Source organism: Leptopilina heterotoma, unplaced genomic scaffold, assembly GCF_015476425.1.
Source record: "Leptopilina heterotoma isolate Lh14 unplaced genomic scaffold, ASM1547642v1 Lhet_16, whole genome shotgun sequence".
Lineage (NCBI taxonomy): Eukaryota > Metazoa > Arthropoda > Insecta > Hymenoptera > Figitidae > Leptopilina > Leptopilina heterotoma.
This window is the reverse complement of record NW_025110874.1, coordinates 2,067,135-2,091,095: the sequence shown is the minus strand read 5'-3', so window position 1 is coordinate 2,091,095 and position 23,961 is coordinate 2,067,135. Positions and strand designations below refer to the sequence as shown.

General features: G+C 22.4%; 1 protein-coding gene across 8 annotated transcripts in view; it reads left to right on the top strand.

The window, feature by feature from the left end:
* Positions 1–23,961, top strand: part of LOC122498809 (protein Skeletor, isoforms B/C) — a 123,123-nt gene that overhangs the window by 97,788 nt on the left and 1,374 nt on the right. For 5 of the 8 annotated variants that reach the window (XM_043606728.1, XM_043606730.1, XM_043606727.1 and 2 more), the window contains 8 exons: positions 8,948–9,186; positions 11,240–11,420; positions 14,464–14,484; positions 15,478–15,859; positions 18,297–18,617; positions 20,357–20,383; positions 21,846–21,969; positions 22,314–22,608. In XM_043606728.1, coding sequence (XP_043462663.1) covers positions 8,948–9,186; positions 11,240–11,420; positions 14,464–14,484; positions 15,478–15,859; positions 18,297–18,617; positions 20,357–20,383; positions 21,846–21,969; positions 22,314–22,608 — 1,590 coding nt within the window. The remainder of the gene's footprint in view (positions 1–8,947; positions 9,187–11,239; positions 11,421–14,463; positions 14,485–15,477; positions 15,860–18,296; positions 18,618–20,356; positions 20,384–21,845; positions 21,970–22,313; positions 22,609–23,961) is intronic. The other 3 variants (XM_043606732.1, XM_043606733.1, XM_043606734.1) reach the window with 3 other exon arrangements.

Below are 23,961 nucleotides of genomic sequence, written 5' to 3'. Positions count from 1 at the left end.
ATAATTTGTTTTTTCAATTTTTGAATAAAATTTCTTTCCGTGCAGCATTTTGAGTGTCGTATGTTTAAAAAATTTGTATTTTTATTCACTTCTTATCGAGTGGTTTTTGGCATGGTCCGAGAGCCATAATAATTTTGATGGTTGGGGTCGGGTGAATTTTGTCATAAAATTCGGCGATTCTACTCACGGAATCGATAAAAGGCTTAGGCTATATCACTTGCCTACCGGGCGAATTTTGATTATCCCAGTTTGAATGTGGTGACGCAGCCAGGGCCCTACGTCAATTTGATACCTTTGATCTGGTCGTTATGGGCTGCTACAGATCTTCCCCAGCACAGTCCCCTAATAGACTGTTTATCTCGTAAGCTCGAATTTAAGATTCGGATCATACGGAGGCTATTATAAGTTTCTTTTTGTCTCTTTTCATTTGCATATTCATTCACTTTCGACATAATAATTTATATTTAATCTTCTAATACGTTAATTAATTTATTTTTGAAAAGAACTTTTTTCCTTTTATGCAGTACGGTTTTACATCTTTGTTTCATTATTGTTATTGAATATATATTTATCAAAAGAATTAAAATTGAATTCGCTATTGTACAATACTGACATTATTATACTAATTATACAATTTGACAGAGCTGGCGTAAATTTGATCGGATAAAATATGTTGTATGTCTGAACTGATTGTCGAAGTTTGAGCAGTATTGAAAATCAATAGGTATACTGCCTAAGTGCTGGCATTTAAAGTTAACTCATTAACCGTTACGATGAGACCCAAGCAAAAATTTACAATTCACTCAGTATTGTATTGGAAATTACTATTGGTTTACTGTACGATTAGTTTATTTTTTAACCAAAACTGGACAAAAACTAGTACTGCTATTAAAAATTAATTTTTTTTGTTCAGGCCTCGACTAATATGACTTCGACTTTTTTCGACTTATTTTTAAAAAAATGTGAAAAATAACTATATAGCTATAATCAAATTTTTTTCCTCTAACGTTTAGTAGTAGTGGAAATTTCTGAGAAAAATTAAGTTTCCAACTCTGAACAATTCAGTTTTTCAAGAAATATGAATTGAAATTAGTTGAATTTTTGAATATAGGTACAATAAATATAAAAATATAAAAATAATCAAAATTTTGTAGAATAAAATTTAAAAATAACAGAATTTTAAATTGTATTTTAAGTGAACTTGTTTTGAGTAATTCAAGTTTTAATAAAGAACATTCTGAAAATTATTAAAAATTAATTGAAAAATTAGAAAATAATTTTGATCAAAAATTGTATAGATATAAAAAATTTCAAATTAAAATTGTAAAAGATTTGAGTTTTCATTAATTTTAATTAGAAATTCTAAACAAAAAGTAAAAAATTTAAATTGAAGAATATATATTTGTAAAAAAAACTGTTGCAAAAATTAAAACTTAAATTTTTGGGTTCATTTTATAAATACTGTTCTTCCTCATAAAAATTTCATTTTATGAATTTTATAAATTGCATTTATTGATATTATTGTAAATTTAAAACCAAGAAACCACAAAAAGTTATTTTTTTGAAAATTTATAATTTTTCAAATGTCATTAACCTTGACTATCATGTCCAAAAAATATTCGATGAAGGGTCAGAAGATGCGCTTCATAAAAAACTTTAAAAAAATAAACAATGAAATTAAATGTCAATTTATTACCAAAAAAAAAACTTTTTTCAAAATTTTGATTCTTTAAAATATTATTAGTTACTTTGGTCAATATTATCGAAAAATGTTTAATAGGAGGTCTAAAGATGCGTCTTCAAAAGCTCTAATAAAACTGAAAAAAAATTATATAGCCATCCATATACGATTTAAAAAATTCAAAATATCGAACCTAAAATGGCGACTACAAAAATTAAAAAATTTATTAGATTCGCTTGAAACTCGTTACTTGAGAGTTTTCGGGATCGCTGATTACGAATATAATGTCAGATTTTCAAAATTCAATAATTGAAAAAAGAGATACAAAAAGCAACTTTTACAATTTCACATTAAATTTTAATTTCGTAACTTTAAAAACTTCCGTCAACTTTTAAAAAATTTGGTCGACATGTTGGATCAGCCATTTTGAATTTTTAAAATCTGACATCAGATTCGTAATCAACGAACCCGAAAACCCAATGAGCAACAAGTTTAACGCAAATCCACTGAATTCTTTTTTCTTGTCCGCCATATTTGATCCGCCATTTTGAATTTTGAAAATCTAATCTCAGAATCGTAATCAGCGACCCCGAAATTAGGCTGCAACGACTATATTCCAAATGTAATGGTTTTAATAGAATAATTAATTTAATTAGAATTTTAGTTCCTGAGGTCAGGAAACGTAAAGCAATGTAAAGAAAATCGAGTTTCCAAATTTTTGGTAAAACAATATGCTTTTATAAAGCAATAAATGTTTGAAGAGAAATTGAACATTTATTTTTAATTCTTTTCAAATTTTAGATAAATTTTAGAAAATTTTTATATTTCTTTTATTGTTTTATCATTTTTTTTTATCCTTGCTCTATAATTTCAGTTGTATTTCTATTACATATAATATACATATGGGCAATTCCACGTGAAATTTTCCAATGACATTTTAAAATCGGTTAAACATAGTATATTTTTTTCTCGTACTTTATAAAAAATATTAAATAGGTACGTATTTTTATTTTTGTATAATTGTCCAAATTTTCGAGTTATGAATTTTCGAAATTTAGAATTTATAAAAGTATAGTAAAAGTAGTCTATATCCTACAATTTTTCGTTTTTTAACACTCAAATCGGTTAAAAATTATAGGATTTAGACAGATTCGAACAGCCAATTTAGTAAAAAAATCAGACCATCTCGGGACTTTTAGAAAAATTTTCTGTATCTTATCAGGTATAAATAAATAAAGAAAAAATTAAAATTAATCATGTTCAAATTAAAAAAAATTTATTTATTTATTTATTTATTCAAAATTTGTTTATAAAAAAATAATTTTTTTCAATTAAAAATTAAAAAAAATTTTTTTTACATTACTTAAAAGTTGAAGAAGAACCACAATTTTTTTCTTAACTCAATATTGGCAAAGCTATAAGCTACTGAAAATAGGTCTACTTTTAAAAATCCTAAATTTCGAAAATTCATAACTCGAAAATTTGGGCAATTATACAAAAATAAAGAAATACGTATTTATTTTTTTTTTCTATAAAGAACGAGAAAAAGTATGTTTAACCCTTTCGTGCCCTCGAAAAACCCAACGATTGCATTTTATTGAAATTTGTTACTCAGGGGTTTTTGGGATCGCTGATTACGAATTCTGAAGTCACATTTTCAAAATTTTGAAAAATCAAAATGGCGGATCCAATATGGCGGATATGTTTTTCAAAATTGCTAAAATTTACATAAAACTTGTTACTCGGGGGTTTCTGAGGTCGCTGATTGCGAATCTGAAATCAGATTTAAAAAATTCAAAATGGTGACCCCGAAAACCCCCGAACAACAAGTTTCAAGAGAATTTGATCAGATTTGAAAAAAAATGTCCACTATTTTGAATTTTGAAAATCTGACTTTAGATTCGTAATCAGCGACCCCGAAAACCTCTGAGTAAGAAGTTTCAAGCGAATTTGAGTCAATTTTGAAAAATTATATTTCGCTGTTTTCTTATAAATATTTTACCTATTGTTTATAATAATTATAATCGTACTATGTAATTTTTTATTTTTTTTTTACAAATAATACTAACGTTCGTCATTAAAACAAGCTAAATTAATTGTTACTATTGGTTCAAATTTATAAGAATTATGTCAAATTTTTTAAGTGGTAGTTAAAAAATCGGTTAACGAAAGGGTCAACCGATTTTAAAATGTCATAGGAAAGTTTTACGTGGAATTGCCCATATATATTTAGTTTATTTTTTATTTTTATTTTTTTTTTGTTTTTATACGATTTACACAAAGTAGAAAATAACTGTATTTTTAAAAATGAAATAGTATGAAAAGAATTCAGGTATTTGAAAACTTTCAACGATGTCATATTATTCCTTTTTGAAAAAAGTATATCCTCTACTAATAATATAGATTTGTATAAAAAAAAGAAAAAAAATTGGCATTCTTTTATTGCGTTTTTCACGTTATTTGACCTTTTAAATATTGCGGGGGTTTTTGTTATATTCCGCACCTACGTTTCAAACTTTTCGATAATTACAAAATTCACAGGATTTGAAATTAAATATATATCACAAATACAAAGTGAAAATATGATTTGAAATATTTCCCCTCACGAGTAATCATCATCTTTGATGATTGGTCCATCATGTTCTATGAAGCGAGTGATTCTCTCGTCCAGTGCATTATATTTGGGGGGGGGAAGAGGGATTTTGATTGACAAGTCCTTAAACGCAATAGGATTAATGTCTAAATGCAAATTTATAGCTGCGGATCTATTGTCGACAGGTTTGATGACAATCATTATCGCTTTTGGAATATATTTATCTAATTAATCACACATACCAAAGAGAGAATTTTCTTCAAGCATTCCTTGAACATTTCATTTATTTCTCAAATTCAAAAAAAGAATTAAAAAATAATATTTTTTATTCTTTTTTTGAATTTGAGAAATAAATAAAAAAAATAATTAAAAAATAATATTTTTTAATTCTTTTTTTGAATTTGAGAAATAAATAAAATTTTCTTTTGGAAAAATTTAACTTTAATTATAGGTGTGAATAAAAAATAATTAGTATTATTTTTTCATTTTAATATAGTCGTAGGAAAAGCTTATAACTTTCTATATATAAAAAAGTCTAATAAGATTCATATTCTTTTCGGATTCGATATGAAATTTGAAATAAATGACTTTTGCGTCAGAAACTTTGTCTTCTTCATCGAAAAGCTGCACACGTCAAATTCGAAATGTCCGCGCGTGAGATTGGAAATGATTGATTGGCTTTTTGATTCGCTTTGCGAACAAGTGGAAATATGTATATAAATCTAGAGGACACAAATTAGAGATCTCCGATTTCGTTGGAGTAACTTTTGATGAAAATTCTCGCACTGATTAACTCTTTTCAGTCACTCAGAATATTTCCCCTCGTTGACGAATATGGTGAAAACATTCAAATAAACTTCTAAAAATAAATTTATATTTTTCCCTTTTAATTTTATCCTTTTTTCAATTTACTTTGTTTTATAAATTAAACTATTTTTTTAATTTAATTAATTTTAAATTATTTGTTTAATTTCAATTCAACGTTTTAATTTTTCTATTTTAAACATTATTTTCAAAAAAAAATTTGAGAAAAAAATAAGAAAAGTTAAACGTTTTGCAACAGTAGATTTTCTTTATAGACGAATATTTTTAAGAATTTTTCACTAAAATTTTTCATTTAAATCAATTAATTTTCGAAAAAGTTTTTCGACAATTATTTCAAAATCCATTTATTTACAAAATTCTATTTTACAAATTTCAATTATTCGTAAATTCTTCAATTAAATATATATTAAAAAATAAAAACATCAAATATATATATATATGGGACATTCCACGTCAACACGGACAGAGCTCTAAACAAAAATTGCTTTGATGGATTTAAACGTTCTAGGGCTTAAAAGATTTCTACGTTCATGTACTTTAAGATGCCGATGGGCGTTTTTTGCAAAATTCCATTTCCGATGCCAATAGAACTATCAAAAGTCAAAAGGTCCAAAAATCTCAAAATACTTTTATGAATTAAAAGCAAAAAACGAGGTAAATTATTCTGTAACTCATTCTTTATCATTTTTTAGGGTTCTCGAATATAAATCTAAAGTTTTTTTTTTAAAAATCCAAAATGGCGAAATCAATATGGCGGACAAAATTCAAATTTGATCAGATTCGATTAAAACTTGTTACTCGGGGGTTTTTAAGGTCGCTGATTACGAATCTGAAGTCACTTTTTAAAAATTCAAAATGGCGGATCCAATATGTCGGAAAAAATTTTCAAATTTGATCCGATTCCCTTAAAACGTGTTACTCGGGGGCTTTTGGGGTCGCAGATTATGAATATGAAGTTACTTTGTGTTTGAGACTTCAAATTCATAATCAGATACGCTAAAAACCACCGAGTAACACTTTTTAATTAAATCTGATCAAATTAAAAAATTTGATCCGCCATTTTGAATTTCTACAAAGTAACTTCATATTCATAATCTGCGACCCCAAAAGCCCCCGAGTAACACGTTTTAAGGGAATCGGATCAAATTTGAAAATTTTTTCCGCCATATTGGATCCGCCATTTTGAATTTTTAAAAAGTGACTTCAGATTCGTAATCAGCGACCTTAAAAACCCCCGAGTAACAAGTTTTAATCGAATCTGATCAAATTTGAATTTTGTCCGCCATATTGATTTCGCCATTTTGGATTTTAAAAAAAAAAACTTTAGATTTATATTCGAGAACCCTAAAAAATGATAAAGAATGAGTTACAGAATAATTTACCTCGTTTTTTGCTTTTAATTCATAAAAGTATTTTGAGATTTTTGGACCTTTTGACTTTTGATAGTTCTATTGGCATCGGAAATGGAATTTTGCAAAAAACGCCCATCGGCATCTTAAAGTACATGAACGTAGAAATCTTTTAAGCCCTAGAACGTTTAAATCCATCAAAGCAATTTTTGTTTAGAGCTCTGTCCGTGTTGACGTGGAATGTCCCATATAAATTCAATTATAATTTTTAAAAAAAATAATTTCAAAAAAAATTTTTAAATCAATTTTCACTAGAAAAGTCTACTAGAATTTCTACTAGAAATTCGATTAAAATTTTATTAAAAAGAATTAAAATTCTGCATTAAGTTTTATTATTTATAAAAATAATTGAATGCCTATAAGAGGAATTTTTTTATTTTTGAACATAATTAAATTTCTAATTAAATTTTCTAAATTTTTTGAAAATTCAATTATTTTATTACTTTTAAAAACAATTGAATTTCTGCAATAATTTATATCTTCTCCAAAATTAAATTTTTTATTAGTGTTAACTAAAATTTTTCTATAAATCAATTATTTTAAATAATTCTTCAAAAAGTTTTTAGAGAATTTTCAAATTCATTTGTTTTTAACTGAAATTCATTTTTATATCAATTTTTATTAGAAAATTCTAATAGAATTCAATTATTTAAATACAAAAATAATTTTTATTCAATATTTGATCGCTTCTCAAAATTATTATAAAAGAATTTTATCAACAAGTTTTTAAATAATTGAATTCTTTTGACGAATTTTAATAAAATTTTTAATAATAATTACATTTATAAAAGATTTTAATTAAAATTTTATTAAAAATAATTGAAATTCATGAAAATAATTGAATTCGTAAAAACAATTTTTATTATTTACGAAAATAATTGAATTAATGTAAAAAATTTTATTTTTTATAAAAATAATTGAATTCCTAAAAGGAATTTTATTATTTTTAAACATAATTAAATTTCTAATTAAATTTTCTAAATTTTTTTGAAAATTCAATTATTTTTTTACCTTCGAAAACAATGGAATTTCTGCAATAATTTATATCTTCTCCAAAATTATATTTTTCTTAGTGTTAACTAAAATTTTTCTATAAATCAATATTATTTTAAATAATTCTTCAAAAAGTTTTTTGAGAATTTTCAAATTCATTTTTAACTGAAATTCATTTTTATATCAATTTTTATTAGAAAATTCTAATAGAATTCAATTATTTAAAAAAAAAATAATTTATTGAATATTTGATCGTTTTTCAAAATTCTCATAAAGAATTTTATCAACAAGTTTTAAAATAAATTAATTCTTTTGACGAATTTGAATAAAATTTTTAATAATAATTACATTTATAGAAGAATTTGATTAAAATTTGATTAAAAATAATTGAAATTCTCCTATGAGTTTTATTATTCATGAAAATAATTGAATTCGTAAAAACAATTTTTATTATTTACGAAAATAATATTGAATTCCTGTAGAAAATTTTATTTTTTATAAAAATAATTGAATTATATTGCGAAGAAATTTATTAAAGAAATTTGTAAATAATTGAATTTTAGTGAAATTTGTATTATTTTATGAAAATAATTAAATGTTAGCGTAGAATTTTATTGAAATTTTCTTAAATAATTGAATTCTTTTGGAAAATTTTATTAAAATAATGGAAATATTAAAAATCATTCAATTGAGGAAAATTCTTGAAAGTAATTGAAATTTTGCAAAGAATTTTATTAAAATTTTTTTTAAATAATTGAATTCTTTTGGAAAATTTTATAAAAATAATAGAAATTTAAAAAATTATTAAATTGAGGAAAAATTTTGAAAATAATTTAAATTTTGCGAAGAATTTTATTAAAAATTTTTTAAATAATTGAATTTCGGAGAATAATTTTATTATTTTTTATGATAATTGAAGTTTTGAAGATAATTTTTAAATAATTTTGAACATAATTGAATTTCTGCAAAAAATGTTATTACTTTTGAAAATAATTGAATTTCTGCAATCATTTGTAATTTCTCTAAGATTCTCAAAATTATATCGTACAATTTAAAAACTTTTCGTCCTTTTTTAATGAAATTACGAACATTACGGACCTTTTTTCGAAAAAAAACTTACTTTTACGGACTTGAAGCAAATTTACGAACCTTTACGGTATTTACGAACCTAGTTCGAGCCCTGTAGTAAACCATTCACTAATATAATGTTAAAAAAATTTTTCACGAAATTTATATCCTTTCTAATTAAAAATCACTAAAATTTAGAATTTAGAATTTAGAGAATCGTTTTAGTGAAATTCTATAGAACTTTTTCAGCTGGGATACATATTATATTCTTGACTTTTTTTTTAACAATTTGGAAATATATTTTTGGAATTTTGTAAATATTTGGAATTTGGAAATACAATAATTATTAATTGAAATATGATGTATGTATATTTTTAGGTGAACTTTGGCGATGTCTTCATTCCATCGAATCTTGAAATACCAAAACCTCGAGTACTACCAGAATTTTCGAGATTAGCACACGGCTTGCGAAGTGGAAACATCAGTATTCTGGACAGCAAAACATTCTACATTCCAAACCTCCATTATGACGGCGCCGGTCCAGATGCATATTTCTGGGTTGGAAATGGCTCAGAACCTAATATACATGGCACTAAAGTACCCAATGAAATGGGCAGGTGAGCATTTTTTCCCACAATTTTTATATACTTTATTTTTATTCAAAACCAAATTAATAAATGCCAAGAATAAATTAATTTATAAATACATCAATTTACTCAAAACATTAATATCTATAACATGAAGAAAATGAATATTCTAATAATTTAAAATTTTTTTTAATTTTTCTTCACAACTGTTTCTCGATTTATTTCTATAATTACTATTTTATTAAATAAATTATTATTATTATTGCTTTTTTGTTTCTTAACTTTTTAAATAATTTTTCTTTTCAAACACTTTCAATTTTAAAATTAATGTACCTATTGAAAACCATTGAATTCTTGCAAAGAATTTGGTCCAAAAATTTAAGAATAATTTAATTCCGTCAAAGAATGTTATTATTTAGGAAAATAATTTGAATTCGTGCAAAGGATTTTGTCAAAACATTTGAGAATAATTGAATTCCTTCGAAGAATTTTATTATTTAGGAAAATAATTGAATTCTCGCGAAGAATTTTTATAAAATTTTTGAAAATTCTAATTACTTAAGTTCTTTTTGAAGAATTTCTTAGAATTTTTTTTTTTAAATAATGGAGTTTCTTTAATAATTTTAATTAAAATTTTTTTAAATAATTCAATTTTATGAACAATTTCTTTCAAGTTTTTAAAATAATCGTGTTTGTTAATTATTGCAATTGAACATTTAATTATTAAATTTTATTAAAATTTTAGAAAAAAATTGAATTCTTTTAAAAAACTTTATAACAAAATAAGAAAAAAATTAAATTTTTCGTGAATTTTTTTTTAAAATAATTGAATTTCTGCAATGAATTTTACTATTTATAAATATAATTGAATTGTTTCGAAGGATTTATTAAAATTTTTTAATATAATTGAATTTTTTTGAAAAATATTATTAAAAATGAAAAAAATTGAATTCTTTCATGAAATTTTATTAAAAATAATTATAGAAAGTGAAAAACAAAAATAAAATAATTGCATTTTTGCAAAATAAATGTAACTATTTATAAATATAATTGAATTTTTTCGAAGAATTTATTAAAATTTTAGAAAATAATTGTTTTCGTTCGTGAAATTTTTTTTTAAATTGTGTTTAAAAATAATTTAATTTTTGCAAAAAATTCTACTATTTATAAAAATAATTGAATTCTTATGAAAGAATGTTATTATTTATGAAAATAATTGAATTTTTGCTAAGAATTTTATTAAAATTTTTGAAATTAATGAACAGGAATAATTAATTAGTAAATTGAATTTGAATAAAGTTTGAATTTAAAATTATTTAAAAATTCATATTTGAAAATAAAAAATTTTGTATTTTGCATAATAATAGTAGTGAAAATACAGTAAAATTCGTCTTTAAAAATTATCTATAAATATAATTGTATTTTTTTAAATACATTATTTTATGAATTTACAAAAATTATAGAAATTGATTTATAAAAATTCAGTTAAAATTTTGGAAAATAATTGAATATTGAAAACGTTATAAGAGAAATTTTAGGAATTAATAAGATTTTTAAATTAAATTCTTTGAAAATTTAAGAGAAGCAAAAGTATAAAAATATTTAAATTTTTATTTTAAATGAATTATTAATTACATTTTTAAAGTTTTGTACCTATAATTTTATTCAAAAAATTTTAAAAAAATAATTGAATTTTAGAATATAATTACAATTGCAATTTTTACAAAAAATTAAATTTCAAAAGGTGTTTCTTTGAAATTATTTGAAATTTTAATTTCTGTGGGAAAATAAATAAGAATGAGTTTTTAAATTTTTGTTTAACAATTATTGAAGTTTTGAATATAATTTAATTTAAAAATTTCGAAAAAATGTACATAGGTATAATTAAAATTTTTTTTAAATAATTGTATTTCCGAAAATAATTTTAAAAAATAATTTTTTTGAGTTTTGTAAATATTTCAAATAAAATTGTATTTTATATGAATGTACTTCAATAATTGTAAAGTAAATTTGAATAATTTTCTAATATTTTCTATTGTATATCAGTTTGTGAGTGAAAAAATAAATGTATTTTATTTTTCAGTCTCGATCCACTGAGAGGATATCAGGGCGAGGATATTGAGGTGGTTTTGCCGAAGAATCTAACTGTCTATAACATCGAGTGGCTGTCCGTCTGGTGTGTTCAATATAAGCACAATTTCGGACACGTCCTGATCCCAAAAGACCTCGACGTCCCTCCAGCACTTGGACAAACAAAGATTACGGTAAACCGAGATCATTTTTCTTCTGATCGATGGGAGCTGAAAGCTTTCGCAAGCCACTACAATAAACCATTCGCTAAAATGCTTCCGAGAAAAGGAAAAAAAACTCAAAGCAGCTCTCATGATTTTTCATATTACAATACATCTCCATTTTTCTCTTCATTTCACAATTTACAGAGGTTTTGGATTTAACTCGTATTAATTAATATTAATTAATTTAAAAAAAGTGTGAAAAATTAATTTTCACTTTGCGTTAAGAATTTTGTGATTAACAACTTCTTCAATAATTTTAAATTATAGTGCGATAATTGTGTAAGATTATAAATTTAATGTGGTTCGTAAAATAGAATTTAAATAGAATTTAGAAATCAAATAGAACTTAAAATTTAACATTAAAGTCTTATTAAAATTATCAGTTTAATAAATATTTTTATATTTAGTAACAAAAAGAGACATTTTATAAATTTTTTAATTAAATTAAATTATTAATAAATTATCTATAATTAGTAATCGTTGAATCAAGAAATTACCAAAGAAAAAAATTGATTTTTATAGTTTTTGAAGCATTTTCACGAAAAAAAAACTTTATTTTTATGCTGTAAATGTTAAAACATACAACTGTTATTCGATTTTTTTATTTGAAAATTTATTTTTTTATTTTTCTAACTAATTTCATATCATAAGTTTTATTGTATATTAAAAATAAAAAATATAATAAAATTATCATCTGAAGTTGGAAAAATAAACAAATAAATTTTCAAATAAAAAATTGAATAATAATGGCTTTTTTTAACATTTTCAACCAAAAAAATAAAGTTTTTTTCAAAGGAATGCTTCAAAAATGATAAAAATCAATTTCTTCATTTGGCAAATTTTTTGGATTTAAAAAAATATTTTCTACCAAATTACGCAAAGATTTCAAAATCTAGGTATCAATTTTTAAACAAAATAAACATTCAAAATTCAAAAATGGTTAAAATATTTTCCATCCCCTTTTAATTTATGGCCATAGAATTCCTCTCAAAAAATCACCTTAAAAATAATTTTATGGAATATTTAAATAATTTTCTTGATATAGTTAAAAATATCGGTGTACCATTCCCTTAATAATTTTTCTATTTAAATGTTCTTAACTTTAAAATGATTGTAAGTATTGAAAATAATTTGAATTCTTGATAAGAATTTTATCAAAAAATTTGAAAATAATTGAATTTCTGAAAAGAATTTATAATTTATGAAAAAAATTGAATTTTTGAATTGAATTGAATTTTTTGAATTGAATTAAAATGAAAAAAATTGAATTTTTGCGAAGAATTTTATTAATATTTTTGAAGATCCTAATTAACATCTTTTGAAGAATTTCTTTGAATTTTTTTAAAATAATGAATTTTTTTTCAAATTTCTGAAATAATTGTGTTTGTTAATAATTAAAATTAAACATTTCATTATTGAATTTTATTAAAATTTTTTTTAATTTTCTAAAATAATTGTGTTTGTTAATAATTGAAACTAAACATTTGATTACTGAATTTTATTAAAATTTAAAAAAAAAATTGAATTCTCAGAATTTTATTACAATTTTTTTAAATAATTCAATTGATTCAAGGAATTTTACAAAAAAATAGGAAAAATATTTGAATTCTTTCGAAGAATAGATACTATTAAAGGTCTTGACAATAACAATTGAATTTTTTCAAAAATTAAAAAAAAATTTTTTTATAATCGATTTCGTTAATAAGTGTAATTATTAATTAATAATTTTACTATTAAATTTTATTAGAATTATTGATAGAAAATTAGATTCTTTTGAATGATTTTAGTAAAGTTTTTTTTAAATAATTAAATTATTTAAAAAAATGTCTTTCATTTTTATAAAAATAATGTAGTTTTTAATAATTTTAATTCAAAGTTTTGAAAATAATTGAATTAAACAAAGAATTTTTTTCAACATTTTTAAAATAATCGTGTCTGCTATTAATAATTATAATTAAAATTTTGACTATTGACTTTTATTAATATTGCACTTTTTCTATTTTTTTTAAATTGTAGGTATAGAAAATAATTGAATTTCTGAAAAGAATAATTAAATATTTATAAAAATAATTTAATTGCTTCGAAGAATTTATTAAAATTTTATAGAATAATTGAATTCTTTCAAAAAATTTTTTAAAATAATTGAATCTTTTCGTGAAATTTTATTAAAATTGTATTGGAAATAATTGGATTCCTGCAAAGAATTTTTCTATTTGTAAAAATAATTGAATTCTTGCCAAGAATTTTATCAAAAAATTTGAAAATAATTGAATTCTTGAAAAGAATTTATAATTTATGAAAAAAATTGAATTTTTGAATTAAATTGAATTAAAATGAAAAAAATTTTTTTTTTAATTGAATTGAATTAAAATGAAAAAAATTGAATTCTTTCGAAAAATTTTTTAAAATAATTGAATATTTTCGTGAAATTATATTAAAATTTTATTGGAAATAATTGGATTCCTGCAAAGAATTTTTCTATTTGTAAAAATAATTGAATTCTTGCTAAGAATTTTATCAAAAAATTTGAAAATAATTGAATTCTTGAAAAGAATTTATAATTTATGAAAAAAATTGAATTTTTGAATTAAATTGAATGAAAATGAAAAAAATTGAATTTTTTGAATTGAATTGAATCAAAATGAAAAAAATTGAATTCTTTCGAAAAATTTTTTAAAATAATTGAATCTTTTCGTGAAATTTTATTAAAATTGTATTGGAAATAATTGGATTCCTGCAAAGAATTCATCTATTTATAAAAATAATTGAATTCTTGCTAAGAATTTTATTAAAAATTTTGAATAATAAATAAATAAATTGAAGTTCATGTTTGAAAATAAAAAAAAATTAAATTTGCATTATAATAATAAAGTGAACATCATGTTTTGCGCGTAACATTCTCTGGTTGTTAAAAATTATTAAATACCTATTATTAATTATTATTAATTGAAAATTAACAGTGTTTTTAAAACAACTTATTCTTATAATTATTTCATGTTCGTTTGTTTTGCAGCCACCCTGGTGGTATAATCCTGTGAGTATTTTAGAAACATATATTTCTGAATAAAATAAGAGTTGAGCATGATTATAATTATTCACCACAAGCAACTCAACTTTTTTATGTGGAAAAAATAATAATTATTTTTAATGAAATTTTATTTCTTTCATTTCGGTCAGTATTTCTTTTGTACGAAACAAATTACTCAAATGTTCGTTTACTTAACTACTACGTATGTAAATGATTATTTTTTTAATTTTATCAACTGAATATATTTATTTCTATTACTTAGATAATTTTAATCTAATATTTCTTATTTGAAACAATTAAATATTATCTTCCTCAAATGCAGAAATTATTGATTCGAATAAAATTCGTTGGATTTAAATAAAATTAACTTCGGTTCAAGTCAATACTTTGATATTTAGTTATTTTTTCAAATTTCATATTATTAGTTTAAGTTTTTTGTTAAAGGCATTGGTCTACTATTTATTTAAAAATAATAGTAGCAATAAATGAAATATTTTATTTATATTTAAATTTGATAGGAATTACATGAGTTTCTTGAATTACTCCTGAGTTTCTTGAATTTATTTTCAACAGGTTTTCATTCACTCTTTCTTGCTTCATTTTCTGTATTCTAATTAATTTTTCTTCGCTGTCTTCTGTTGGCTTAAAAAGTGCATGTTTTTAAAACATCAATGCTGCTCCCGATTGTCCTGCCTACATCTTTACCTATACTTTTCATTTTTTATTCTTTAATAAGCAACGGTAAGTCGCTTATCATAATCTTCTTACATCAATTTCTTAGTTTCGTATTTATGCTCTTCACTTTTCAGAATAATGAGCAGAACCATTTCTTTTTTTTCAATTATCAACATTTTTTTTTTTTTTTGTATAAATCTCAATTTTATTGTTGTTTTTAATTTCGTTATTTTTATTTTATTGTACGATTTTTTAAATTGATTTTATTAATGATATTAATGTATTGATATTAATGTTAATAATAATAAGAGAAATATTTCACAGACGAGCAGTACACCGCAGCCATTTGTTCCGACGCCAACGACCCACGATTTCAGCAATTGCAAGGAAATGTTGGACGGTCGTGTTCAAGTTCAATGGGAAGTCATTGGAGACGATGTGAAAATCAGAGTATCGGGAAAAATCAAAGACGATCAGTATGTTGCTTTTGGCCTCTCCGGACAAGAAAATGAATCGAAAATGATTGGCGGCGATGTTGTCGTTGTTGCCTACGATTCGAGAACACAAAAATACATTGCTGTTGACTATTACATGTCACATTTATCTCAATGCGATGGAGAAAAAGGTGTTTGTCCTGACGAAAGAGTGGGAGGCAAAAACGATGCCATTTTACTTGGAGGAACACGAAAAAATGGAGTGACTTCAGGTATTTTTTCAAATTTTTAACAATCCGACACTGATTTTGCCTCTTGAATAATTCTGGTCACTTACTCACTTTCGATAGATTTTGTCGATCTTTGATTTAGAATAAATAAAAAATAAGAGATGCACTGGTTATTTTAAGAGAAATGTTAGAAATATTTATTTTAAAACTTATTAATTATATTTCATTAAAAAAGATTCAATGATCCAAAGGTCAGGAAAATCAAGGAAAAGTCAGAAAATTTTATCGAAAGTACAGAAAAAATATTATATTTCAAAAATGTTGATTAATGAAAATTCTAAATCTTGTTGCCCAACGTAACAGAATTAAAAAAAAAAAATATTCAATTAAATTTTTAATTCTTTCTATTTTTAACAATAATATATGAATTACTAGAAAAACTGGCTATTTAATTTGTTATAATTATGTAAATTACCAAATTTTTTATTTTCAAAAATCATCTTCAATTTTTGAATAAATTCTTCTCTGCAATAACATTATAAGTATAACAAAACATGGTCTCTAAATTTGAATTAGTAAAAATTTGAACTATTTAGAACAAAAGTGATACGAAATTTCTAAAAACTAATTTTTAAATATTAAATAAAGTAAATAAAAAAATAAATAAAATTTTGTTTTTTTTTAGCAAATAAAATTTTAAAAACCCGTATTTTGCAATAATATCAATTCGTTTTTCTACATTAATTTATAAGTAAAGCTATTTTTATATTTTAGAATGTTAACTTAATATTATTAATATTTTTAAAAAAGATTGAATTTCAAAAAGTTTCAGAAAAGTTGAATTTTAAAGAATTTTAATTAAAAATTCTGAATAAGTTAGTTTTTTTAAACATTTTTAGTTACACTTTTTGAAATTAGTTATATTTTTAAACATATATTTAATGGAAAAATTTTCAAATTATTCGAAATTCCATAAAATTGTCTTGTAAACAAGTGGATTTTAAAAATGTTTTAGTTGTAGGTGAACTTTTTTCGAAACAATTTAATTTTTAAGGAACTATCTTCAAAAATATTAAAAATAATTGAATTAAAGAAGAATTTTAATTCAAATTTATAGAAAATAATTAAATTGAAATCTTGAAAATAATTTTTGATAGCTTTTTTTATGACCGAGAAATGACCAGGAATTTTCTGTTATTAAAAAGGCGGTCACCCTGAGTACGTAAACTCCGGTTCTGCGAAAATTACTGAATTCTTAATAGATAAAAAAAGATAAAAAATAATAGTGATTTAAAGTAAGCAAATTTTTTTTTAAATTCTGTAAATTAATGAATCATTGAATTCTTGAAAAGTATTTATCAAAAAATTTGAAAATAATTGCATTCATTTCAAGATTTTATCAACATTTTTTTTAATAATTGAATTCTGACGAGAAAATGTAATTAAAATTATTGTATTGAAAATAATTTAATTCTTGGCAAGATTTTTATTAAAATTCTTTAAAATAATTGAATTGTTTTGAAGAATTTATTTCAATTCTCTTAGAAATAATTGAGTTTTTTTAGATAATTTTTAATGAAAATTTTGAAAGTAATTGAATTTTATGAAGATTTTTTTTAAGTTTTTAAAATAATCGTGTTTATTATTAATTGTAATTAATAATTTTCCAATTAAATTATATTAAAATTATTTATGGAAAATGAAATTTTTTTAAGCAATTTTATTAGAGTTTTTTTTAAAGGAATTTTATTAAAAATTTTGAAAATAATGAATTTTTTAAAAGAATTTCATCAAAATTGTAAAAAATAATTGAATTTATTTTAAAATTCTTGAAAATAATTGAATTTAATTAATATTTTTAAAAATAATTTTATTCTTTCGAGAAATTTCATTAAAACTGTATAGAAAATAATTTAATTGCTCTACAAAATATTATTATTAATGAGAATAATGAAATTTTTGAATAATAAATACGTAACAAATAAGAATATTTAATATTATGTTCTTAAAAGTGAATTTTTCAAATTTTGAATCTGTAATCATTCAAAAAAGTTTCAAATTAAATTTTGAGAAAAGTTGAATTTTAAAGAATTTTAATTAAAAATTCTGAATAAGTTAGTTTTTTGAAACATTTTTATTCACATTTTTTTAAATTAGTTATATTATTAAAAAATATATATATTTAATGGAAAAATTTTCAAATTATTCGAAATTCCATGAAATTTTCTTGTAAACAAGTGGATTTTACAAACATTTTAGTTTTAGGACAACTTTTTTTGAAATATGTAATTGAATTTTTAAGGAAATTTCTCAATAAGAATTAGAAATAATTGAATAAGAGAAGAATTTTAGTTAAAATTTCTAAAAAATAATCAAGGATCAGAAAAAAATTCATTTTTATCGAAAAGTGATAGCAGATCAGTGATTGTTGATTTATAAATAATATAGTTGATTAATTATATTAATTTATTTTTTTCAGTGACATACATGCGGCCATTGAGAACAAATGAGCCGGTGAAAGATAAAATGATTCCAGAATTTGAGACCAGTGTGATCGCCGCCATAGGACGACTAAATTCAAGAGGTGAAGCAAATGCTCATGCACCAACTGATCAAACATCCGAGGATATCAGAATTGATTTCACATCCAGGAATATTCACGAGTGTAAAACTTCCCTGTATAACTTGTCAGATTCGACAACTTTGAAACCTTGGAAGATTCCAGAAATTATTGACACTGATACTTTCACAGCGAGAATAGGACCTGCTGGCAATAAAAGGGGATATTTTGCGATTACAGGTAAATAAATTTCATTTTCTATTTATTTCACGTTTTAGCAGGTGAAATTACTAATAAATCTGATAACTATCAAATTTCTAATCAAGTGAATTACCTGAATTCCAATAATCAACGTGTGCTTCATTTACGTAGAAATGTTTAAATTTATTACTTTTTATCAACTACAAGTTTCGGATAGTTGAACTTTTTTGACTTTTCTTCCATATATTCCAACCGAATGCTACTATTTTAGTACAAAATGTAACTTATTTAGAAAGTAAAAAAATTCTCTTTTAAGAAAATTTCTCACAATTGGCAATTTAGATTTTTAGAATGAATTTTGGGTACTAAACCATTATGTATTTATTTCATTTTTATAACTAAAAACGGCTTTGATTCAAAACCCTTTTGTTCTACATTAACAACGTTTTTTACACTGCTAAATTGTTGAATTATTATTCATTAAGAAAACAAAAATTTAACAAATTTAGTTTTAAATAAAATTTAAAATTTATTTTTGAGTTAGACTTGTTTTAACATTTCTTTAAAGTTTGATAATAACAGAGTTGCCGCAGGTCAGAAAATTCATAAAAGTTAGACAATATTTTCCAAAATATAGAAACAAAAACAACAAATTTCTAGAAATATTACAAAATAAATTCTGATTTTTATTTTCCTTTAAAAATACTGAAAATTTTAAATTTCCCTTGAATTTAATAGTTTACGTTAAAAACTTAACAAAAACACAAAAAGTAACAGTTTGCAATTTTTATTAAAAATATGGAATTTTTACATATAAAATAATTGCATTACCGAATAACATTCTGAAAATTATTAAAATTAATAATTAATTTAGAGAAGAATTTTAGTTAAATATTCTAGAAAATAATTCAATATCGGAAGAGTTATAGTAGAAATTTTTAGAAATATACATAATTAAATTTGAAAACATTTCAAATTAAAATTTTTGAAAATTTAAATTATGATAAACTTTAATTAAAAATTCTTTAGAACTTAGCCAATTTTTTAAATTTTTGTGAAATTAATTGAACTTTTAATATTATTTAAATAAAAAAATTTCGTATAATCAAAATTAGAATGTAGAGTTCAAATCGAGCACTGTATTTGGTTTTTGAAAATTTTAACTTTTCGGATTTAAAAAAGTTATTTGATTTTTGTACCCGGAATTTTGAGTTTAAAAAAAAAAGAATTTTTGCACAAAAGAGCACAAATCCGGCACAATATTTGTTTTTTGATCTAGTTTTTACTTTATAAACATAATAAAAATACAAGAGAAAAATATAAATAAAATTAATAAAAAAAGAGTAAAAATACTTTTCATTGAAAAAGTCTTTTTTTCAAAATTGAATCCCATTGTAAACAAAATATTATAAAATCGTAAGAAGTAAAGTAAAATATAATATTTACTAAGAGGCATTAGAGAAAATGCATAACATTTTTTTATTTCAAGAAAAGTACGAAAGTTATGATTTTTTTTAAACTTAACGACTTTAAAAGCAGAATAACTGAATATAAATTTAAAGAGATTTTGCAATGAAAAAATATCTGACCGAGACAACCGCAAAAAAATTTTTAAATCGTCTTTTGCTTACACATAGTTATTCATTGTGTTTACAAAAATTTTAAAAACAAACGTAAGCAAAACTATAATTAATTTTTTACTATAAATATAACAATACAACTATTCTATAAAATACCTAGTTTTACAAAAGTATAAAAAAGATTTTTAATTCTTTAAGGAAAAGACGACTCCAACAATATCGATGGTATGGGACAATTTTACTTCAAATTGCATGTTATTTATGTATTTATAGTTTTATTTTTTATATTTAGGTATTTACTAGATTTCTAAAGTTTGCAAAATTAAAAATTTATTTTTTAACGTTAATTTTTATCAGAAAAAGATTTTTTTTAAAGTATCTAGATATTAACCATTTAAAAAAAGAATTATATACAGAAAATGTGAAATATTTCGTTTTTGTTACAACTGTTTTTAAATTTTTTTGTAAGAAATCCTAAATATGGTTGTTTTAAGAAAAATTCATTTTGTTTATTGAAAAAAATTACCCCTGTTTTTTTAATAAATAATATTAAACCGTGACTCAAAGCCTTGAAATTTGCCACGTATTTTAAATGCATGAAGAAAAATATAAAGTAACTTTTACTACTTTTATAGTAAAACATTTCTAGTAACTTTTACTACTTTCGGAGTAAATTTTGCTACGTTCGAAGTAAATTTTATTAATTTTTTACAAATATATTCTTTGAACGTAGTAAAATTTACTCCGAAAGTAGAAAAAGTTACCAGAAATGTTTTACTATGGAAGTAGTAAAAGTTACTTTATATTTTTCTTCATGTGGAAAAAAAACATTTTTCGGAAAATTGATATAAAATCTAGAAAAATCTAAAATTCTCAAGTGTTAATTATTTATTTTATTTGTTTATGCCAGGCGCTTTGCGTTTGTCTCTCTCGCTAATTTTTTTTGCTTTTCTGAGAATTTTTCAAAAATCTGTAAAATGTTTTAAAAAAATTAAAATCTTGGAACATTTTTAAAGAAAAACATAGTAGTCCGAATGGAAAATATTGGTTTTTCTAAATTTTATATAAAATTTATGAAAAATTGTTTTTTTCGATTTAAAAAAATGGGAAATTTGAAGAGCTTTGAGACACAGTTTAATATTGTTTAAAAAAAAGACAGAGATAATTTTTTTTTCTAGATAAACTACAATCCGAGAGGGTGAGGCCGAAAGAATTTCGATTTTTCTTTTTTTGGATCATCCTATTGTTAATGTTATTAATTTGAAGACCAGTTGATTTATAATATTTGAATCCTAATTGTTAGCACTGTTTTTTAAAATTATTTTACAATGAAAGAACCGAATACAGAGTCTTATTATTTTATTATTTGCCTTTTATTACAAAATAATTAAAAAAATGTTTAAGTATAAAAATTATATTTTCTTCCTAAACATTTTTTTAGTTAGTTTTTAAAAATAAGTTCTACAGTTGATTTTTATTTAGATATAATTTTTCAGTTTAAAAATCAGTTTTACATTGGAATGCACGCAATAGCATATTTGCTTTTGCAGTTATTTTTTTTGTATCTTCTGTATTATTATTTTCAGTGTCGTATGTACATAAAAAATTGTAGTTGATTAGCAAAGATATTCATTAGTAATTTATTTCTTCCATTACAAGTTGTAAAATAGTTAATTTTAATTTTCAGGAATACCTCCGTGGGGAATTGCTTGGTACATAAACGATCGTCTCATACCTGAAATTACTGTGGAAAGAGGTCGCACATACACTTTCATTGTTGAAGGTGGAAATGATCCATCCAACCCTGCAAAGTAAGTCTTGATAAATTTGTCTCATTAAACATCTTCGTAATGAATATAAAACGGGGCACTTATTAGTCCTGCAATATTGTTCGGTAAGAGCTTCGGTATTATATGAACAAGATAATATTCATAATTTATTTTAAAATATGAGCATTTATTTTTTTTGCTGAATTTTAAATGCTGATCAATATTTCCAGCTTTATGAATTGTTTTGCAATTATAAATAAGGCAAAATTGAATTTTTGTTTAAATAATAAATAGAAATTCTATTTATTATTTAAACATAAATTCAATTCTTTGTCTTTTTATATTTTTTAAAGAATTATTTATTTCTGATTTCTCGAATTTTGTAGATATCATCCATTTTACATAACAACGAGTCCAGAAGGTGGTTACGAGCAAAAAAGTGAGGGTCAACGAAAACAACAAAGAATTCTTGCGGGTGTTGCTCACAATAAAGAAGGTGAAGAAATTCCGACGGCCCAAGGACGCTACTGCGAGTGGGTTCACAAAACCATAGATAGAAGCGTAGAATTTAATAATTTTGAGGACTTTTTCAAAACATTGAAACTCGATTGTCAACCTGGTCAACCGGCAAAATTGGAGTGGACAGTAGCACAAGATACGCCAAATTTGGTTTATTATCAAGTGAGTCAAAAATTCCATAATTCATTTAATTTCGTAAATGGAAGTTATTATTTTTATATCTTACAAATTATTTTCATTTTCATCTTATGACTTTTTTTTACTTGGGCGATTCTCAACGAAGTGGTAACTTTTAACTACGGTAAATTTTTTTTAGATTTGGTCGAATTTTGCCTTCGCTAATATTATGAAATCTTTACGTTAAAATTATTCAAAATTATCAAAAATTCAAAAAACCGAATTTCTTAAAATTCAACATTTTTTCTTCTCTTTTATGGCATTTAGCTTCATTATTTTTGGGCTTTTCAAAAACACTTTACTTATTTAATAGTCTCCACCCTTTGGTAAAAAATCTAAAATTATCGAAAATTATCAAAAATTCGAAAAACCGAATTTCTTAGAATTCAACATTTTTTCTTCTTTTTTATGGCATCTAGCTTCATTATTTTTGTGCTCTTCAAAAATATTTTACTTATTTAATAGTCTCTATTCTTTGGCAAAAATCTAAAATTATGGAAAATTAGCAAAAATTCAAAAAACCGAATTTCTTAAAATTCAACATTTTTTCTTCTTTTTTATGGCATTTTGCTTCACTATTTTTGGGCTCTTCAAAAACACTTTACTCATTTAATAGTCTCCACCCTTTGGTAAAAAATCTAAAATTACTAAAAATTATCAAAAATTCGAAAAACCGAATTTCTTGAAATTTAACATTTTTTCTTTTTTTTATGGCATTTAGCTTCATTATTTTTGGGCTTTTCAAAAACACTTTACTTATTTAATAGTCTTCACACTTTGGCAAAAAATAAAAAATTATTAAATATTTAAAATTATTCAAAAAACCGAATTTCTTTAATATTTAACATAGAAAGAAACGATAATAAAAATCTTCTAAGTTTTGTTAGATTAAAAAAATTCTTTACTTACAAAAATTTAAATTTTTGTATAAATTTTTAGAAATTTCCCTGGCTTTCAATGAAATTTTCTGACATTCCCTGACTTTTCCATGACTTTTCCCTGACCAAAAAAATTCCCTGACTTCCCTAACTTTCCTGACTGTTAGACACCCTGTTAATGTAAAATACGGTTTTTCAAAAAATTTATTTTCTAAGAAAAACAGTACTTAATTTTTGCTTACAGTTTTATTAACATTTTTGAAAATAATTTAATTGTTTTGAAGAATTTTATGAAAATTTTGTGAAAATAATTAAATTCTTTTGAGGAGAATTCTTTTTAATTATATTAAAATTGTATATTGAAAATAATTAAATTCTTATGTACCTATAATTGAATTCTTTTGAAAAATTTGATTAAAATTATTTTTAAAATAATGAAATTCCTGAGTGAGGAATTTTA